Below are 18376 nucleotides of genomic sequence, written 5' to 3' on the forward strand. Positions count from 1 at the left end.
GAGGGCGGGGCTAAAATATTTCGGATCCTGCCAGCCCCAAACTGTGCCCCGGCTGCACTGAGCCTCCTAGGCCCAGGACCAGGGGCTGAGGGTGGGAGGACAGGTAAGTCACCTCCCCTGCCCCCCTCTCCCCGCGGTCCTGCGCTTGGTGCCCCCCTTCCAGTCCCGGATTCCAGGCCGCCCCCTCCGCGGCTCAGAGCGGGAGGGGGCGCCTCCCCCTCCATCCCTTCCTCGGGCCGGCCCTCAGACCGTGGCTCCCGCCTCGGCTCCGGGTCCCACGGCTCCGGGCCTGATCCCCACGGAGACCCCCGCGGCCCGAGTCCAAGGACCGCCCCCTCGGGGAGGCGGATGTGGGAGGCTCGGGGCGGGGGCGCAGCCGCGATCCCCGGGCGGGGGGCGGCCGAGGGTGGCGGCTGTCCTCGGGTTCTGGGAGCCGCGCGGGGGAGGGTCCGGGCCCTGCGGCCCCAGCGAGGGGCGAGCGGGCGGCCCGTCGGCTAGTTGGGCAATAGGAAACGGTTTATTAGGAGGGAGTGGTGGAGCCGGGCCAGGCAGGAAGACGCTGGAATAAGAAACATTTTTGCTCCAGCCCCTTTCCCAGTCCCGGGAGGCCGCCGCGCCATCCGCGCCGAGCGAGCCCCTCCCGGGCCCCAGCACCGTCCCAGGCCCCGCACGACCCGCGCCCGCAGCCGTCCAGCGCTCGCCCGGCTACCGCGGCCGCCGCCGGGGAGGGGAGGCGCCCGGCCCACTACCCGCAGGGCGGGCCCAGAGGTGAGTCCGGGTCCGCGGGCCGCCTGACCCCCCTCCTCCACCCCGCACTGGCCCTTCTTGGGGCAGATCCCAGAGAGCACCTCAGAGAGGTCGCCGTAGGGTCAGTCCCGGCTCCTCACTAGGGCAAGCTGCCCCTCGCCTTCCCCGCACATCTGCCCGTGAAGTTTCTGAGACTGGAGCAGACTGGGCCGAACCCGGGCTGGGAATCAGAAAACTTCTGGCTCCTGGGGCCAGTCACTTAACTTCTCTGCTCCCCTAGCCTCATCTGTAAAATGGGCAGAAGGGATTCCTGCTCTTCTTCCCAGACGAAGGGTCACATGTCCCTCCAGGCAGCTGCCTTCACCTGGGAGTGAGCATCTACTTCCAACCCTGTTGAGCCCCCCCGCCTCCACTTGAAGCCCACCTCCCAAACCAGCCGTTTGCAGTTCTTGCTTAAGGAATCTGCCACTGTCATTCCATCCTACAAACCTCACCTCCAACCCTGTATGGTCAGATAATCCCCATGCCATGGCCTTCCCTGGGGATCCAGGCCAGAGGCTTTCCCAGTCTCCCCGCAGGCTGGGACCCCAGGTTTTCAGCCGGTCCTGGAGGTCAGTGCTGTTAAGGGCATCTCTGGGCTGGCTACCCACCTCGCTTTTCTTCTTGAAGGACGGGGGCGTAGTGGACTATAGTGCTCACCCTCTCTGTAGGGGCAGCTTCGGCCTGAGTCGGGGTCTGTCCTCTCTGATCCCTCTCTGCCCCATTTGCCCTAATGCCTGTCCTCCCATTTCTTTGAGTGGTAAAAACAGATACCATTTACTGAGGACCTACTATGTAGTCTTAGATGTACACTTAGCTACATTTTTCTCCTGTAATCCTGGCCACAATTTAGCAGGACAGGTCCTGGAAGGGAAAGAGGTTCAGACCTGAGTCACTTGTCCAAAGCCCCATGGATGGTGTAAACGGTGCTGTTGGGTTTTGGGGTGGCATTTATTAGGCGCTGACTGTGTGCCGCTGAGTACTCTGCTAAATAAGTTTACTACAGTGTACCCCTGAAATGAGCACTCTTGTTATTCTCATTTTTTGTAGGGAAGCCTAAGCCTCAGAAAGTTTAAGTAACTTGCCCCACATCTCATAGCTCTAAGTGGCAGGGGCAGGCTTTGAACCCAGAGGCAGGATTTGAACCCAGGTAGAGGCAGGATTTGAACCCTGACCCCTGTTTGTCCGGTGCTGCCTGCCCCTTCTAGAAGTCTGGCCCTAAGACCAAGGCTTGATGCTTCATCCCACGGCCGTGAAGGGCCACGGAGGTGATGGCAATGAAAGTGTTGTATGTATGGGACGGGGCAGCTCAGTCTAGCCCTTCGCTGTTTGGCTAAGCCTTGTTGGCACACCGAGCGAGGCTCTTGCAGCCCTGTGACGGCGCCTCGGGTGTGCTGAGGAGAAACAGAATGACGGACACCTCCTGAGCGCACCACGACTCTGGTTCTTCCGCTGAAGACTAAGCCCACAGCAAGCAGATGATTTCTGTCTTCACATCTAAACAAACCCGCATCGGGCACCCAGTGATGACAACAGCTCTGTGCAATCTGTTACTGTCCGCAAAACCCACTTGCTCTTTCTCCTCCTTTGAGGGACTCACTGAACACCCAAGAATTGGAGGCAGAAAATGTCCAAGTGAGGATTTATTACCATTTATTACCAGCATACCAATACTACCAGCAATTTAAGTCGATCAGGACACACGTGGTGATTGTAGGCAAGAAACTTAACATCCCCGAGCCTCAGTTTCCCCACTGGATGGTTGCCAGGATTAAATGAGATTAACCGTCAAAACTGAGTCCTTAGCACATAACTAGTATGCAGAGACGGTGAATTCTTATTATGAAAGCTCTCATGGTGGTAAGATAACGTTTGAAATTAGTTTGGCACTTGGGATTTCTGGCCAACAGCAGTGATGTTTCTGTCAGCAGAAGATCTTCCAGCTTCGAAGTGGAGGGATGCCACCCGTCCCCGGGAGTCTGTGCTAGGGTCCGGTGTCTGGGCCAATCATTCAGGGTCGCCTGGAGTTCAGACTGGTCAGGACTCAGCACCCTCCTGTACTTCACTCCATGCTGGGCCCGGTTAAAGGCTGGAGAGTCACAATTTTACTCCACCATATTCCTGAGATTAGACCAGAGGTGGATTCTGCAAAAGCTGCCAGGCCCTCCCTGCACCATGGCTGAGCCTGGGATGCTGGAGAACAAAGCCCTCACCCGGCTCTCCCTCAGCAGTGTCTCCAAGTCCCTGGCTTCTCCAGTTGGGGGACGGTGGGAAGGTGCTCTGGTGGGAGTGAGAGTCTCTGCCCTCTGCACCCTGCTCCCCGTCCCCCAGCGGGGCCCCACACAGTGAAATGAAAACACGTGGACCAGATTTAGCACCGTGTAGGACACATTTCTCAAGGGGTGGTACCCATGCCAACTGATGAGAATTACCTGGAGACCTTTTGCTGGTCCCAGATGGACTGAAGTCAGAATTTGGAAGTAGGGGGTGAGACCAAAGAATGTGCATTTCTGACGAAGCGCTTCAAGCGATTCTGATGCATAATAAAGTAGGTAAGAGGGTACACTGGGGCACAGAGAAGGGGACGCATGGGTAGAGAATCCGAAAAGGATGCCCAATTTCATCCTTAATGTTATCCACCCTTTCCTTCCTGCCCCATACTTTCTCCTTAGCGGCTTTCTGGGCAAGCAAAAGCTTCCATGGATGGCTTCCCGCCCCTACTCCAGTGGGCAAATTCAGCCCGTCTGGGCCTCCTTCCCCAGCTACCAGTCCCGCTGCTGAGTGCTTGCCAGAGCCCTCACTGCCTGCCGGGAAGGGCAAGAGGCAGGAGGTCAGGCAAGAGGCTGGGGACACAGCTGCAGCAGCCCAAGGCTCTGTTTCCTCCCCCAGCCCTGGGCCTCTGGGGCAGAGGAAGCCCAGGCAGGAAGACCAGAGCTGCCACCAGCCAGAGAGGCCCGTGAGCACCCCCTACCCCCAGCCATCCTGCCCTCAGAGCCTCAGCACCATGGAGCTTCATTTGGTACCCCATTCTTTTTTTTTAAGATTTTATTTATTTATTTGACAGCGAGAGACACAGCAAGAGCAGGAACACAAGCAGGGGAGTGGGAGAGGGAGAAGCAGGCTTCCTGCCAAGCAGGGAGCCCGATGCGGGACTCGATCCCAGGACCCTGGGATCATGACCCTAGCCGAAGGCAGACGCTCAACGACTGAGCCACCCAGGCGCCCCTTGGTACCCCATTCTTAGACTGTGGGCCTGCCGAAGCCCATGTGGCCAGCCAGCCAGCCCTCCCAGCTGTGTTATGCCAAAGACACTCCCTCTCCCTCGTGTTAGCTGCTCCTGCCTGGGGATCCTGTCCCCAGGCACACACCTGCACACTCGCCACCGTTCAGAAAGTCCTTCTTGCTGTCTGACCTCAGTCCTTCTTGCTGCAGCATCAGCCCTTATCTTCTTGTTCTCAACCTTTGAGAAATGAAGAAGGGGGTGGCTTCTGGAGTACTAGATGGTTTGGGACCTGGGTTGGGGACTATCAGAGATCAGAATTACTTCCCTAACACTCTCTACCACACTTCTGGAAAAGTTCAACCTTAACCAGCCACGGAAGGTCAAACATTCAGTGCCTAAGTATGTTTCACTTCCCCTCCCACACTCACTGGCCCTACCCCCACCCCTTCCCAGGACAGCAAGGAGAGAGAAGGAAGGGGGCTAGGGAATGGCTCAGAGGGGGCATCTTATACTCTGGTGAGGTGTAGAGAGGTTTCTTCACACCTGGCATGAGCAAGCGCTGTTCAAGATCTGTATGGTTGTACAACCCTGAGGGCTCAGACCCAGGCTGCCACCTGGATTGGGAGACAGAATGGAGAAAGCAGTGGCTTGGGAGTCTGGACACCTGGGGTGTACTCCTGGTACTGCCACTGACCTTGGACAAGTCTGACCTTGGACGAGTCTCCTCCTCTGTCTGAGGCTTAATCTCCATCTTCTCTAAAATAAGGAGCTGGACTTTGTGGTTCCCAGAGTGTCCCCCTAGAATTCTGCCATGGGGCTGTCCCAGCCCCAGGCGGCTCTTCCAGTCCCTGTAGCCACCCCAGCCTGCCCTGAGAATATCCCCTGAGCTCTCTGCTGTGCGTGACTCCTGCCTGTTCTATCCAGACCCCAATCTAAACAATCTTGATTCCTGTTCCCAGCTTGGCGGGACCCTGAATGGCAGGAAGTGAAGACAGGAGCCTGTTTATGTTTGAGGCAGCCAGTGCTAGGGGGGTGGGGGCGCTGGGAAAGGGGTGGACGGGGGTGGGGTGGGGTGGGCAGGAGGCAGAGGACAGAAGGGTGGGGGGGGACTGCTGAAAGGATGCTCCTTCCACCCTGGCCTCATGCCCTCTGTGCCCTCCAGTCTGAGCTCAGAAGCAGGGGTAAATAGCTGGGAGTCCCCCAAACTCTCTGTCACTTAAACATGGCTCCCCCACCCTTTTACCCCTAAGAGGATGGTTTCCATGGGGAAGTGAACCAGGACTTCCCCTGCAGGCCCCGCCCCAAAGCCAGACACAGGGAGTAGGGAGGAGGCTTCCCTGCCCCCCCAAAAAGCTCCCAGTGATTTCCTCTGGGTGGGAGGGACCCACAATCAGTGGCTGAAAACACCGAGGGGATCACATTTCACAGATCTTGCTGTACCCCCTGTCCTCTGCAGAGACCATGACCTTGGACCTCCCCAGGAGAGGCTTTCTGATGCTCCTGATGGCCTTGGGCCTGACCCAGGGTAAGTACTAGGGAAGCAGGTAGGGGACAGGGGGCCTGGATGGGGAAAGGGCTGGCTGGGTTCAGCTCTTGCTGGGGCTGAATTTGAGGAGCTGGGGAGAGGGGGCACTTAGGAGCTTGGCTGGAGGGTGGGAGGCAGGCTCAGTTAGACTAAACCCCCAGCTACCCCAGCCCTCCTCTGCTGTCCTTCTGATCCAAACCCACAGGATGGTGCTCTACTGGCCTCCAGGGTGGGAGACTCTACCTGGGGGGTGCAGAGAGTGGGCACGTTGGCAGGGAGGCCTGGGAGAGCCCTCAGGGTTGGGGCTGGGAGCCAGGGCTGGGCCTAGAACCGGGAGCGAAGGTCCTAGGATCAGGGAAGGGACAGTAGCCTGGTTTTCATTGTGTCAGACGGTAAGGTTCTGGAAGGAAGGATAATCTAAGGATGGGACTAAAGGACCAAGGCTTCAGGGGGTGTGTTTGAGAGGTCAGAAGGGAGGCGTAACTGGACAGACCCGGCTGGGAGGCCCTGCCTAGGGGTCGGGCCCGGAGTGGCTGAGCTTCCGGTGTGTATCCCAGGCGACCCCACGAAGCCCTCTCGGGGCCCGCTGGTGACCTGCACCTGTGAGGGCCCACACTGCAGGGGGCCTACCTGCCAGGGGGCCTGGTGCACGGTCGTGCTGGTGCGGGAGGAGGGCCAACAGCCCCAGCAGCACCGGGGCTGTGGGAGCCTGCACGAGGAGCTGTGCCGGGGGCGCCCCACTGAGTTCGTCAACCACTACTGCTGCTACAGGCCCCTATGCAACCACAACGTGTCCCTGGCGCTGGAGGGTACGTGCGGCCGCCGCGGCCGGCCCTCCCCATCCTCTCGGACCTTCCGCCCCGCCCTGCTCCCACCTCGCGCTCTGGCTGGGGGGTGGGGCGGGGGAGGCAGGACCCTGGGATCGGACTGGCAGAGTGGCCAGGTGGGGCGGCGGGTCTGGCCTGGTCGAAGCTGGGCCTCAGTGTGTCCCCTCCACCAGCCACCCAGATTCCTCCGGAGCAGCCGAAGGTAGATGGCCAGCTGCCTCTGATCCTGGGCCCCGTGCTGGCCTTGTTGGCCCTGGTGGCCCTGGGTGCCCTGGGCCTGTGGCATGTCCGGCGGAGGCAGGAGAAGCAGCGGGGCCTGCACAGCGAGCTGGGCGAGTCCAGCCTCATCCTGAAGGCATCCGAGCAGGGGGACAGCATGCTGGGGGTATGGGCCTGGGGGAACCTGGGATGCGGAAGGGGGGGAGGGGGAGACAGGAGCCACAGAATCAGGGGGGGTGCCGAGGGACAGGTAGCCAAGAAAGGCACAATCGCAGACACTCCGAGATCTTAGTGGGGGTGTGTGTGTGGGGGGGGCGAGTGAGCAGCATGTGGGGCACAGCAGCAGGGCCCAGCTTAAGGAGGAAGAAATGGGCTGGGCCAGGTGGGGGCAGCCTCTCAGTGGCCTGTCCGTACCCCCCAGGATCTCCTGGACAGTGACTGCACCACAGGCAGCGGCTCAGGACTCCCCTTCCTGGTGCAAAGGACAGTGGCGCGACAAGTGGCCCTTGTGGAGTGTGTAGGTGAGCCATGGGTGAGCCCGGGGGATGGGACCAAGGGCTCCCGTGAGCTTGCAGGAGTGAGCAGCTCTTGGCCTCGCAGTCGTGGGCAGGGCCAGGCCCCGAATGGGAATTCTGCTGGGTAGGGAGTGGCTTGGAGATGGGTCAGGGCTAGATCCTTCTGGAGGTGCTGGGGGCAACAAGGCAAATGGGGCTGGGGCCGGGGCTGGATTAAGCGAAACATAAACGTCAGTGGTTCTGCAGTTGGGGGTCAGTGTAGCACCAAGATGGGGGTTTCTTCTGGGGATCCCCAAGCCCAGGGGCTGTGCGGGCCCAAATGTGACCTCTCCCATCCCGCCCCCCATCGGATCAGGCAAGGGCCGCTATGGCGAGGTGTGGCGTGGCCTGTGGCATGGTGAGAGCGTGGCCGTCAAGATCTTCTCTTCGAGGGATGAACAGTCCTGGTTCCGGGAGACTGAGATCTACAATACAGTGCTGCTCAGACACGACAACATTCTAGGCGAGTGGGGCATATGCTACGCCAGGCCAGGGGCTCAGCGCCCTGCACTCAGGGACACCGACCTAGTCCTGAAGGACTCCCGTCGGCCCCCCAGCCCTGACCTCTGACTCCAGCTTCCTCCCGGACCCAAGCCAGACCAGCCTCCAGCCCAGCCCCAGCTTTGCCCTGACCGTCTGGCCTCTGTCCCCAGCCCCAGCCCTGACCCTGACCCCGATCAGTCCAGCCTCCCTTCTCCCTCGCCCCTTGGCTGAGCCCCCTGACCCTCTGCCCTCAGGCTTTATTGCCTCGGACATGACTTCCCGCAACTCGAGCACGCAGCTCTGGCTCATCACGCACTATCACGAGCACGGCTCGCTCTACGACTTCCTGCAGAGGCAGACGCTGGAGCCCCAGCTGGCCCTCAGGCTGGCTGTGTCGGCCGCCTGCGGCCTGGCTCACCTGCACGTGGAGATCTTCGGCACGCAGGGCAAGCCGGCCATCGCCCACCGAGACCTCAAAAGCCGCAACGTGCTGGTCAAGAGCAACCTGCAGTGCTGCCTCGCAGACCTGGGTGAGCTGCTGCGCAGGGGCGGGCCCTTTGCAGGGCGCGGGGTTCGAGCCCCCTCCCTCCCCACTAGGTTCTGCCTTTGCCTGCTCGTGCGGGAGTGTGTGTGGCGACAAGGACGCTACCAGTTGGTGCTTTAAAACCTCCTGGTGCGTGTGTTATCTCATTTCACCTCTGCGAGAGCCCCACAGGTTTCCTTGCAGCTCCTTCCAGCCTACCGCCCTGGCTCCAGGAGTTGGGAGAAAGGCGCAGGGCACCAGGAACCTGGGTTCTCACCCTGGCTTCACTTGACTGCATTGCTCTCCTCACCAGGCCTTGGGGGTTCTGCTCTGTGAAATGGGCACAATAACGCCTGCCTTGCCGACTCACGTCTCTCCGGGCGCTTGGGCACCTCGCGGGAGGGCTACACAAGCCTAACCAGGACAGGTGGGCTCCGGGTGGCTGCGGTCTCCCAGCCCGCCTCCAGGCAGGTCTCCGCCTGCCTGGGGCTCCATGTCCCACCATCTCTCTCCACGCCCACCTCGCCTCCTGCACCCCAGCCTCTGGGGCCACCCTGCCTGTGGGCTCGGGTGAGCGGCAGGAGTGACAGGCCTGGTACCCACAGGCCTGGCTGTGATGCACTCCCAGAGTAGTGATTACCTGGACATCGGCAACAACCCGCGAGTGGGCACCAAGCGGTACATGGCCCCCGAGGTGCTGGAAGAGCAGATCCGCACCGACTGCTTCGAGTCCTACAAGTGGACAGACATCTGGGCCTTTGGCCTGGTGCTGTGGGAGATTGCCCGTCGGACCATTGTCAACGGTGAGGGCCAGCCCTGCACAGGGTGGGGAAAGAGGCCTGGGGCAGATGGCTAGACAGGCGGGACAGGCAGGAGACAGGGGCTTCCTGCGCGGATGGTGCCCATGGCCTGAGGGTTCAACTGAGCGACCGTTTAAGCTGTGACCCTGTGGCGCTGTCTGGCTGTGAAATCTTGGATAAGTAGTAATACCAGAAATGTCAGTAGCAGCTAACTTCTGAGCTTACACATGAGCTTAAACATGCTATAGCCGTGTATTATCTTAGTTCATCATCCCGTGTTGGCAGGAGGTGGTATCACTTCGTGGTTAAGAGCATGGGCTGGGAATCAGACTGCCTAGGTTCCCTTCCTGATTTGCCACTGACCACGGGCAGGTTACTTTTTAAACCCTCTGGGTCTCAGTTTCATTTGAAAATGAGAATGAAGATAGTTCTAGTTGCTGAGATAATCCTAGGACAGTATCTGGAGCTATTCTGGGGCTCAGTGAATATTCGTGGCAATTGATGGTAATAACGAATGCCTGACACAGTATCATCCCCATTTCACAGGTGAGGGTACTGAGGTACAGAATCAGAGCTGGCTAGAGGCAGCACCGGGGTCTGAAACCAGGCAATCTGACTCCGGGGCCGTGGTTTCTTTGCTACAAACATGCAGGATATAACAGCATCCGCACTGCCTGCTTATCGCTGCCTCATTATGACTGGGGGTGCCTCTGGAGGGGCTGGGAGCAGGTGGAGGGCCCTCATTCCCACTGGCTAGTACAGGGGCAGCCCTGTGGCCGGTGCCCTCCCAGCCCTGGAGTGGATGGATATTGGGTGGTGGTCGTGACCAGACGGGGAGGCTTGTCAGTCTCTGTGGAGGCTGTCTATGGGGAGGGATTGCTGGCAGTCCTGACAGGTTGGGGACAACCTCAGGTTATGACTGGAGCTCTGTTCCTTGAGGACAGGGACATTCTCATTTCCTGAGCGCCTGCTAGGAGCCAGCCCCATGCCAGGCTTCATTTACCCTCCGCATCGACAGGTGGAGGCCAGGGTGTAACCCGTCTCTCTGGGAGCCTCTCGAGGGGCTCAGATTCCTGCCCCTTCAGGTGTGAACGCCCCGAGGAGGCTCAAAAGAGCCCTGGGTCGGGGTTGGGGCAGAGGGCACCTAGAGGGAGCCGAGGCCCCTTGGAGGAGGCTGCCGGCAGGAAGAGAAGGCTGGACCGGCCAGGGCTGAAGGGGGAGGCGGACTGCAGGCTCCTGGGGCGGAGGGAAGCTCTGTCAGCCCCACACAGATTCGTGGCGCATTATAAACACTGTAATCTGGTGTCAGCCCCGGCACTGATTAAAGGCCCATTAGACACGCTCAGGCCTCTATGCAGCACTGATTAGGGCTTGAGCGGCACAGGGGCCGGCCTGGAAGCCCGCCACGGGGAGAACAGCTGGTGTAGGGCCTGCTGAGGCTGTGGCCGTGTGGCCGCGGCCCCCCGCCTCAGGCTGGGAAGCAGGGCCGGGGGCTGGTCTGGGGCGCCTTCTCTGGGTCTGGCCTCTTCTGCCTGAGCTGTCCGCCACTCTGCACGCAGCATCTTCAGAAGGCTGCCGCTAAGGGACGACGAGGAGAAGCGGCGCAGGCGGCCGAGGGGGGACAGCGGGGCCTGTCGCTGACGGTGGGTGGCTGTTACGTGGACCTGCGTAAAAATCCCTTTCTCCTTGTGCCACATCGTCCCCCGGCAGTAGGCCAGCTCTCCTCCCGCGAGCGGAGCTCGGAGGTCAAGCGCGTGGGCTTCGGTTAGACCGGCTGGGCTTAAATCTTAGCTCACTCACTTACCTGTGTGATTTTAGCCAAGTTTCTTCACCCCTCTGGCCTTAGTTCCATTGTTCATAAAGTGGAGCTAATAGTATGACTTATCTCATGGGGTTGTTGTGGGGATTTGATGCAATGCTGTTGGGACAGCGCCTGGCACAGCGTACGTGGCCAGTAAACGTTTCTATCGGGCAGCTGGGAGAGTTGGGGCTTCGCAGCAGTGCCCGGGCCCCGGGTGGGAGGCGGCCACGGAGGGACTGGAACAAGGTCGGGCCCAGGAATCCGATGAGATGAGTTTAAGCCTGGACTCTGCCCTTACTAGCGGTGTAGCCTTGGGCTCAACTTCTCTGAGCATCAGTTTCTCATCTGTAAACTAGAGGTAACAATAATACCCCTTGGGTTGTCGCAAAGATGAAGAAGGTAGAGCACGAAAGTGTTTATAGCACATTGCCTGGCACATGGGGAGTGCCAAGATCGACAGCTGTAATTCTTATTTGTCAACATATTGAGGACGTTATAGTGGCCCTCTCAGGGGTAGTATGGGTCAGACAGCTGGTTTTCTGGGCCCTGGGACAGAAGGTGGGCAAGGCTCTCCTCGGGATGGTATGGAGCCTTCTTGGGGTGCCGAGTGACCGTCCCATCCCCCCCTCCATCCTCAGGCATCGTGGAGGACTACAGGCCACCCTTCTATGATGTGGTGCCCAATGATCCCAGCTTCGAGGACATGAAGAAGGTGGTGTGTGTTGATCAGCAGACCCCCACCATCCCCAACCGGCTGGCTGCAGACCCGGTGAGGCCTCCGCAGGGGCTGGGGTGGCACTGGGTGGTGGCTCACAGCTGGGAGTTCTGGCCCGAGGAGCACGTGCCCGAGGTCTCTGCCTCACCTGCAGAGATTCCGGAGGCTAGATTCCAGGGTCCCTCCCTGGGTACTCCCTCCCACATCCCTGGCCTGTGGACCCCCGAGATTTGGGTTATGCTGGGGTTTTCAGAACCTTCCATCTGGCCTGAAAAGTCGGAGTCTGTCTGATGCATTTCTTGCTATGAACTTTTGCTGTTGCTGTTTGTTTTTGTTTTTTCTCAAAACACTCCACATTCATACGTAAGACACACACACGTGTATGTAAACACATACAGGCATGCACGTGCTTCTACGTAAACATATCCTCCCAGGTACGTATGCGGCGTGCACATACATGCCAGACTGCTGGTCCTGCGGACAAAGAGCATGTCTCCCTCGCCGCCTCATATCCCTGTTCTCTATCGCTATGCTGGCCCACAAGAAGTGCTCCACCGATGTTTCCGGAAAGAGCGACTGTACATGATATACACATACGTACACAGACAGATGTATGTTTCTGCACAACATGCCTGTCCATAAAGAGCCACATATATGCGCTGCTCTGCGGACACACACATACATTCCCTGTCAGGGGGCAGCTTGAATGCTGGGGCTGCTGAGCGTCCTGGGCTGGGTTCCACCTGGACACTAATGCAGTGGTCACTGGGCCCCGCCAGGGCTGACGGAGGTGCTGGGAGACACTGCCCTCCGCACTGGGGTCCGGCTGCAGAGGGGCCCCGCGAGGCTCGCACATCTCTCCTTCCCCGGGTATAAGATATTCCACAGACACTCCTCACCAAAAGGGGCCTGAGTGTACCCGAAGAGCTGAGTTACAACTGTCTTTCTGTCCTGCCTGCTGCCTTCCACCCCCTTCTCACTCCACTGTCTTCCTCTCTATCTGTGTGTCTCTCCTCTCCTCCTTGCCTCCCTTCCCCCTCATACCACACTGGCTTTCCTCTTCCCCTCCTCAACACTCTCACCTCCCTCTTCTTCTCCCCATTCCACGGTGTCCTCCTTGCCGCCCCCTTTCCAGCTTTCCTGACCCATGTCTCTGCTTCCTCCCCTCTGCCTCTCCCCGCCCCCGCAGGTCCTCTCAGGCCTGGCTCAGATGATGCGGGAGTGCTGGTACCCGAACCCCTCTGCCCGCCTCACTGCGCTGCGGATCAAGAAGACACTGCAGAAGCTCAGCAACGGTCTTGAGAAGCCCAAAGTGATTCACTAGCCACAGGCCTGAAGCCTGACTCCCCTCTGCCTGCAGTGCATGTGGGGTGGGGGGCAGACGGTGGCCTATCTGGGTAGAGAGACGTAGTGTGAGTCTGTGTGCTGGGGAGGAGGGTGCCCCTCTACGGGCCGGCTGTGCCTGCCTGCCGGCTCATCCAGCCAAAAATACAGCTGGGCTGAAACCCGATCCCCCCGCCGTCTGGCCTGCTCAAAGCAGCAGGCTCCCTGACGCCTGGCTCCCTCTCCACCCTCATGCCCTGGGCGCAGCCCCTACCACCCCCAGGACAGGATGCGAAAGAGGCCCCAGAGCCAGGGTGGCCAGGCTAGGGAATCCCAGTCGCGGGCCCAGAGCCCGGGCCTGCACTTTTCCCCCTGCCCTCGGTCAACCCCACTGCCCCACTAGAGCTGCCAGGGTGACACAGGGCTCTGTCTAGCCTTCAGTATACATCTCGCCTCTGGCATCAGCCTCACACCCAGGGTCCATCATTTCCTCTCTGTGGGTTTGCCTGGGGCCTCTGTCTCCTGGACAAGACCCCACCAGCTGAGCACCAGCTGCCTGGGAGAGCTGGGGCCTGATCCTGGGCCCCTTCCCCACCACCAGCCTAGCTCACATCTTAGGACATTAAACCCAGGGAATCCTGCTGCAGGTGTGTCCAGGTCAGAGGACGGTGGAGAGGTAATAGGTCAGATGGGGGAGGCCCAGAACCTTCAGAACTACTGGGAGATGCTAAAGCCAAGCACAGCTCGGGAAGGGCTCAGCTGGGAGTCAGGAGACCCAGGTTCTGGCCCTGGGCAGTTGCTCCATGGGACAAGAATGAGGCCTTCACTGTCCAGGACCTTTGTTTCCTCATCTACATATTGAAAGATTCAGTCCTGATGTCCTTTGAGGTTTTTTCCGCTCTGATTTTCTTTGAAATTTCAGCCTGTGTCAGAGGTCAGTTCATCAGTCCCTTCTGTTCCTCTTGCCCCAGCCCCTGGCAATTTGCCTCAAGGTAGGGCCTTGAAAATAACTTAATCTGAGGCCAGGAGTGCCTGAAAGACCTCCTAGACAAATTCTACAAGCTCCAATTCCTGCCTTAAACCAGTAGCCATCTTTGGGTTCAGACAGCCCTGGGCCTTGTGGCAGGCAAACCAGCCACTCACCCCACTCTGTGGCTTAGCCTTCTCTGTCCAGGACTGAGAAGGGCTGAGGACCGGCTTCCTGCAGGGCCTCCAAGGCTCAGAAGACATTTGGCTCCAGCCAGCAAGCCTCCAGCGCTTAGGTTCCTGCTCTCCACTGGCCCCTGGCCCAGGCCCACAGCCTTGGCCAGGCCCCAGACAGTGTGTGTCTAGGAAGAACCTGGTGGCTGTGGAGAAACACATGGAAAGTTCAGCATTTGGCAATGTCAAGGGTGTATGTCCATGCAATGAAGAGGTTACCCCAAACCCTGGGCGGGTGGATGGGCTGGAGGTCGGTGGATGGGAGGTAGAGCCTGAGGGATGGGAGATGGGGGGGCTCAGGCTAGGGACAAGGACAGTCCCAAGCTTGGACGACCTGGCATCTCAGCCCTCGGGGCTGGGTGGAGAAGGACCCTCAGTTCTCCACAGGAGGTGACAAAAACACAGCCTCCTCCCCTCCTGCTGTGGATGACCCAGCACAACCTCCCCAGGAGGCTTGCGTGCTGCTTCCGCCAGCCACCGTGGCACTTTCCCAGGCCTGTCTCCCCATGTTGTGCAAGGTCCGCAGCACAACCAGGAAGTGAAACTGGGTGAAAACAGAAAGTGAGAGGGACCTGTTGGGTCCTCCGATGAGCTCGGGACACTTTCATGTCTTCTGGTCACTGGAACCCACCCAGCCCAGGAGCCAGTCCCCCCGCTCCCCATGCCAGATTTGATCTCTGCTGGATGGGGTGTGCAAAGTGTCTCCTCCTGGGACTCCACAGCCAGAAACGGAAGGCCACAGCTCCCTGGGGGGCTGGAAAATCCCTGAGGGGGAGAAGGTCTGAGGCAGGAGGCGGAGTGACAGGGGCCGTGGTGCTGGGAGAAAGTAGCCAGTGGCTAGGGAGGGAAGGAGGCCCTGGGGAGAACAGTGTGCCTGGTGCTTCTGAGTGCAGGAAGGAAGGTGTGCCGGGGCCCAAATTACAGTCTCTTACTTGGAGACACTGTGGGAGCACCTAGCTTGTGCCTAGCACATAGTAGGTCCTCAATAAACCATGCTTGAATCTCGAGCTCCTGCTGAGTCTTGCCAGGCTGGTGCCTCTGCAGTGGTTTGCCGCAGAGGAAACTTGACGGGGCAGGGAAGGAGGGGGCCCCAGGGTATCATGCCCGGTCTTTGCCCTGCGGGGACAAGTCACAGTTGGCGCAGACCCCTGCGCCCGACGCCCACCCAGCGGCGGCGGCCCAAATCTCAGTTCTGTCCCTGGGCTGGGAGCAGCCGGCTCGTGGCGCCCGCCACACCGCCCTCTGCTGGCCAACGGCTGCCCAGCGGCCGCCTCCCGCCCCGCCCCTGCGCCGGGACCCGCGGGCCCTTCCCGGGGCGGGACCGACTCCCGCGCGCCCGGCGCCAGCGTGCGTGCGCTCCGCTGGGCCTGGGTTTGCAGGGACTGTCCCCCGAAAACCACACCTAGGAAGGAGCTTTCTGCGTCTTTACGCGGAGGCAGCGTGCACTCATCGGCCTCAATTTCTCTGTTCTCGATTCCCTCCCCAGATGGGGTCCCCACCTTGCCTGGACTCCGCGCTCATCCCTAGAATGGGAAGGAGCTCATCATCCTCTGGGACCCATCTTGGCATGCTGGGCTTAGAAAGCACCTCCCCAACCCCCAACCCCGGGAAACTGGGGGCAAGGAAGTGTCATGGGGGAGAAAGGTACTGAAAGAAACAAAGAGGGTCTCCTCCATCTGACTTCCCAGCCTCGAAAATTTGTGCCTTTGTGTTAGAAGCCCTCTTAGGGAACCGTAGAAAGGGTACCCTAATTCTTTCTACCACACAGGACCGACCCGACTCCCTGCAGACCCCAAGTCGGCCTCATGCCTGGTGCCTGTGTCCATGGACCGCCCCCTCCCTCCCCCAGGCATTACCCTCCTTCCCAGAGGAACTCTTAGACCAGCTTTGGGGAAATGAGAGCATTCCTGGCCTCCCACAAAGGCAGCCTTTCTCCTCCCTGGTCCCTACATCCCCACCCTGATGTCCACACTATGGTTGGACATGGCTGGGGTCAGAGAAAGGAGAATCGACTGGTTGCCCTCCAGGGTTAGAAGAGTCCTTGGGAGATCACCATGTCCTAGCCACTGTCTCCCACGTGGAGTCTAGGGAACCTGCCTGTGGAAGAAGAAAACCCATTGACTTCTTTGCAGTTTTGCCCTATTTTCCTGGGGGGCCCCAACCTCTAATTTCCTTACCTGTACAAAGAGGGAGAGGATCATCTGTGTAATAAGAACCCTCCCTAAGGGGTGATGAGTGTCTGTAACATGCCCAAGTGGGGGTGAAAGTGGTCTTCGGAGCATGAGCTTCGAAGCTGAGGACCACCCCTTCCCCTGCCAAGGCCTCAAGGTACCCAGGCCCCGGAGGATAGTTCTCCCTTCCTCCATCCGAGTCGCCAGTCTCCCTCAGTCCCACACCACATCAGCTTTCAAGGAGGGTGCTCTGCTTCCCCCCAATCCTCGCTTGCATCAAAACTAACAGACCAAGACATGGCCTCCTCGTGTGTAAGAGACCCAGGCCTGGGGGCGGAGCGGAGGGGTGCGCGGCCTGAGTCCAGTCTCCCGGGGCGGGGACTGATGCTATCTGTGCCGCTGTCACTCTAGGTGGGCGACTCTTGGAAGGAGCTGCTTCCACCAGGGCCACATTCAGTTTGCTAGAAATAGAGACAGAGGGCTTCTTGACTTTGCATATAATTTGCATAATGTCACAGACACACAGTCTATTTTCAGGCAGATTTCAGGTTAAAGTGTTGTCACTGCTGCCCTGCGGGTGTCACGTCTAGATGAGTCTCTTCTCTGTTCTTTCTCACCCACCCACTCTTACTGACCTAGATCCCAACTGCAGGAGCAAGTGGTGAGGTGAGGGGGAAGAGTGGGGTTGTCCAGGGAGACACGGGGACAGGGCAAGAGGCACGCTAGAATTTCCTTTATTCCTCCGGCCACCACCAAAAGCAGAACGAGGCTGCAGAAGAGCAGCTGATGGGCAGAGGGCAGAGGAATGGGAAGCGAGGTAGCCCGTGCTCTGTTCTACAGAACCTTTCCTGTGTCTCCTAACCAGGAGAACAGCCAGTTCTCATACTCTTGATTCAGGCTTCTGCCAGTTTGAAGAAAGACGTCTAGATAAACCTGTTCCTCTGAGCCACCCATAAAGCCTTGCTTGGCCCAGCTCTCCCTCTTGGGCATTTATTTTCAGCACTAAGATTTGATCTTCGCCTCCTGTGAAATCTGACCCTCAGTCTGTCCCTCTCCTGGGAGCTCCATCTGGGAGACCAGTATCTTGGTCTGACAATCGGTGTTTTTAAAGCACCTGGCACATAGTAGGAGGTCAATCAGTGCTAGAGCTCCGCTCCTCCCCTTCGTCTAGAAGTCTGGGCCAAGTTCCTAATTGTCCCAGCCCTGGATGCCCAGCACAGGGACTGTCCTCTGAGGGCTCGAGGCAAACACGCTAGAAGGGCCAACGGGGGTGATTGTCACTAAGTTGTCTGTGACCTTGGCAGGTCATTTGGCCTCCCCTCAGCTAGAAAGGAGGGGATTTGGTGGGTGTTAGGGCCAAGAGCAATTCTCATTTCATAGCTTGAGCTGTTTGGTGACTTGTCCTTGGTCACAGAGGGCTCGGCGTGGAGCCCTACCCTCCTGCAGACCGTTTGCCCTCAGGGCCTGTCTCGTGTGCTGTCTTACTACACAGACCTAAGGATTCACCAGATACAAAGGCAACGAGCCTTACTGGGTCCTGGGAATCATGAGGCCACTCGGTCAGGCTGGACAGCAGCAATGTGCTACCCAGAATTCCCAGTCCCTGGCGTCCAGTCCCCCTGGACCTGCCTCGTCCCCTTAGGCAGGCGTTTCCTGTTGATAAGAAGCTCAGTCACAAACACTGATAAAGAGATGAAGAAAGGAAATTGACGGGCTTGGGTATAATGGGCATTTTGTCTGCCTTTTCTACCTTCTTCCTTCTCCCAGCATCCCTCCCCCACTGCTTCCCAGAACTGAGGGGAAAACATGCCCCCCACCTCCACTGTGGGCCCTATTTTGTAGTTTCCAGGAATTTGACCTTACAGAGCCCTTAGAAGCAGGGCCTCGCTTGACCCGGTTGCGGGGGGGTGGGGGGCGGCACGGGGTCAGAGCTCAGAGGCAGGAAGCACTGGGTGCTGTGAGGCCCCCAAGCCCAGGGAGAAGGGCAGTGGCAGCAGGAAGGAAGGACGGTCAGGTAACAGGTTGCATCCGTGACCTTCCCTCTCCCTCCTCCCTGTAGAGGCCTGGCTCCAAGTCGGTGGCTGCATAGTCTATAATTAGTGGATTTTCCATAATTTTAGTCTTAGGTTCATTACTGGAAAATCTCATTAATTTTGACTCTACCAGTTTGGAATCTATGCTCTTTCAGGACAAGAAGCTGGACTGATCTTTAGAAAAACAAGCACA

At 59.0% G+C, this 18376-nt stretch overlaps 1 protein-coding gene across 2 annotated transcripts; it reads left to right on the forward strand.

Moving 5' to 3' along the window:
- The first annotated feature begins 18 nt into the window (after window positions 1-18).
- ACVRL1 (activin A receptor like type 1) lies at window positions 19-14986 on the forward strand. 2 transcript variants are annotated; one of them, XM_006743516.3, is made up of 11 exons: window positions 19-103; window positions 587-768; window positions 5466-5534; window positions 6092-6343; window positions 6535-6746; window positions 7002-7101; window positions 7451-7597; window positions 7872-8147; window positions 8746-8943; window positions 11380-11510; window positions 12646-14986. In XM_006743516.3, the coding sequence occupies exons 3-11, from the start codon at window positions 5471-5473 to the stop codon at window positions 12778-12780; spliced, it is 1515 nt and encodes a 504-aa protein (XP_006743579.1). In that variant the 5' UTR covers window positions 19-103; window positions 587-768; window positions 5466-5470; the 3' UTR covers window positions 12781-14986. The 2 variants fall into 2 exon arrangements, with proteins under 2 accessions (XP_006743579.1, XP_081677844.1); XM_081821718.1 differs by lacking the exons at window positions 19-103; window positions 587-768 and adding an exon at window positions 2403-2421.
- The last annotated feature ends 3390 nt before the right edge of the window (window positions 14987-18376 follow it).

The sequence above is a fragment of the Leptonychotes weddellii genome, chromosome 5 (genome assembly GCF_054177405.1).
Source record: "Leptonychotes weddellii isolate Sample4059 chromosome 5, ASM5417740v2, whole genome shotgun sequence".
Lineage (NCBI taxonomy): Eukaryota > Metazoa > Chordata > Mammalia > Carnivora > Phocidae > Leptonychotes > Leptonychotes weddellii.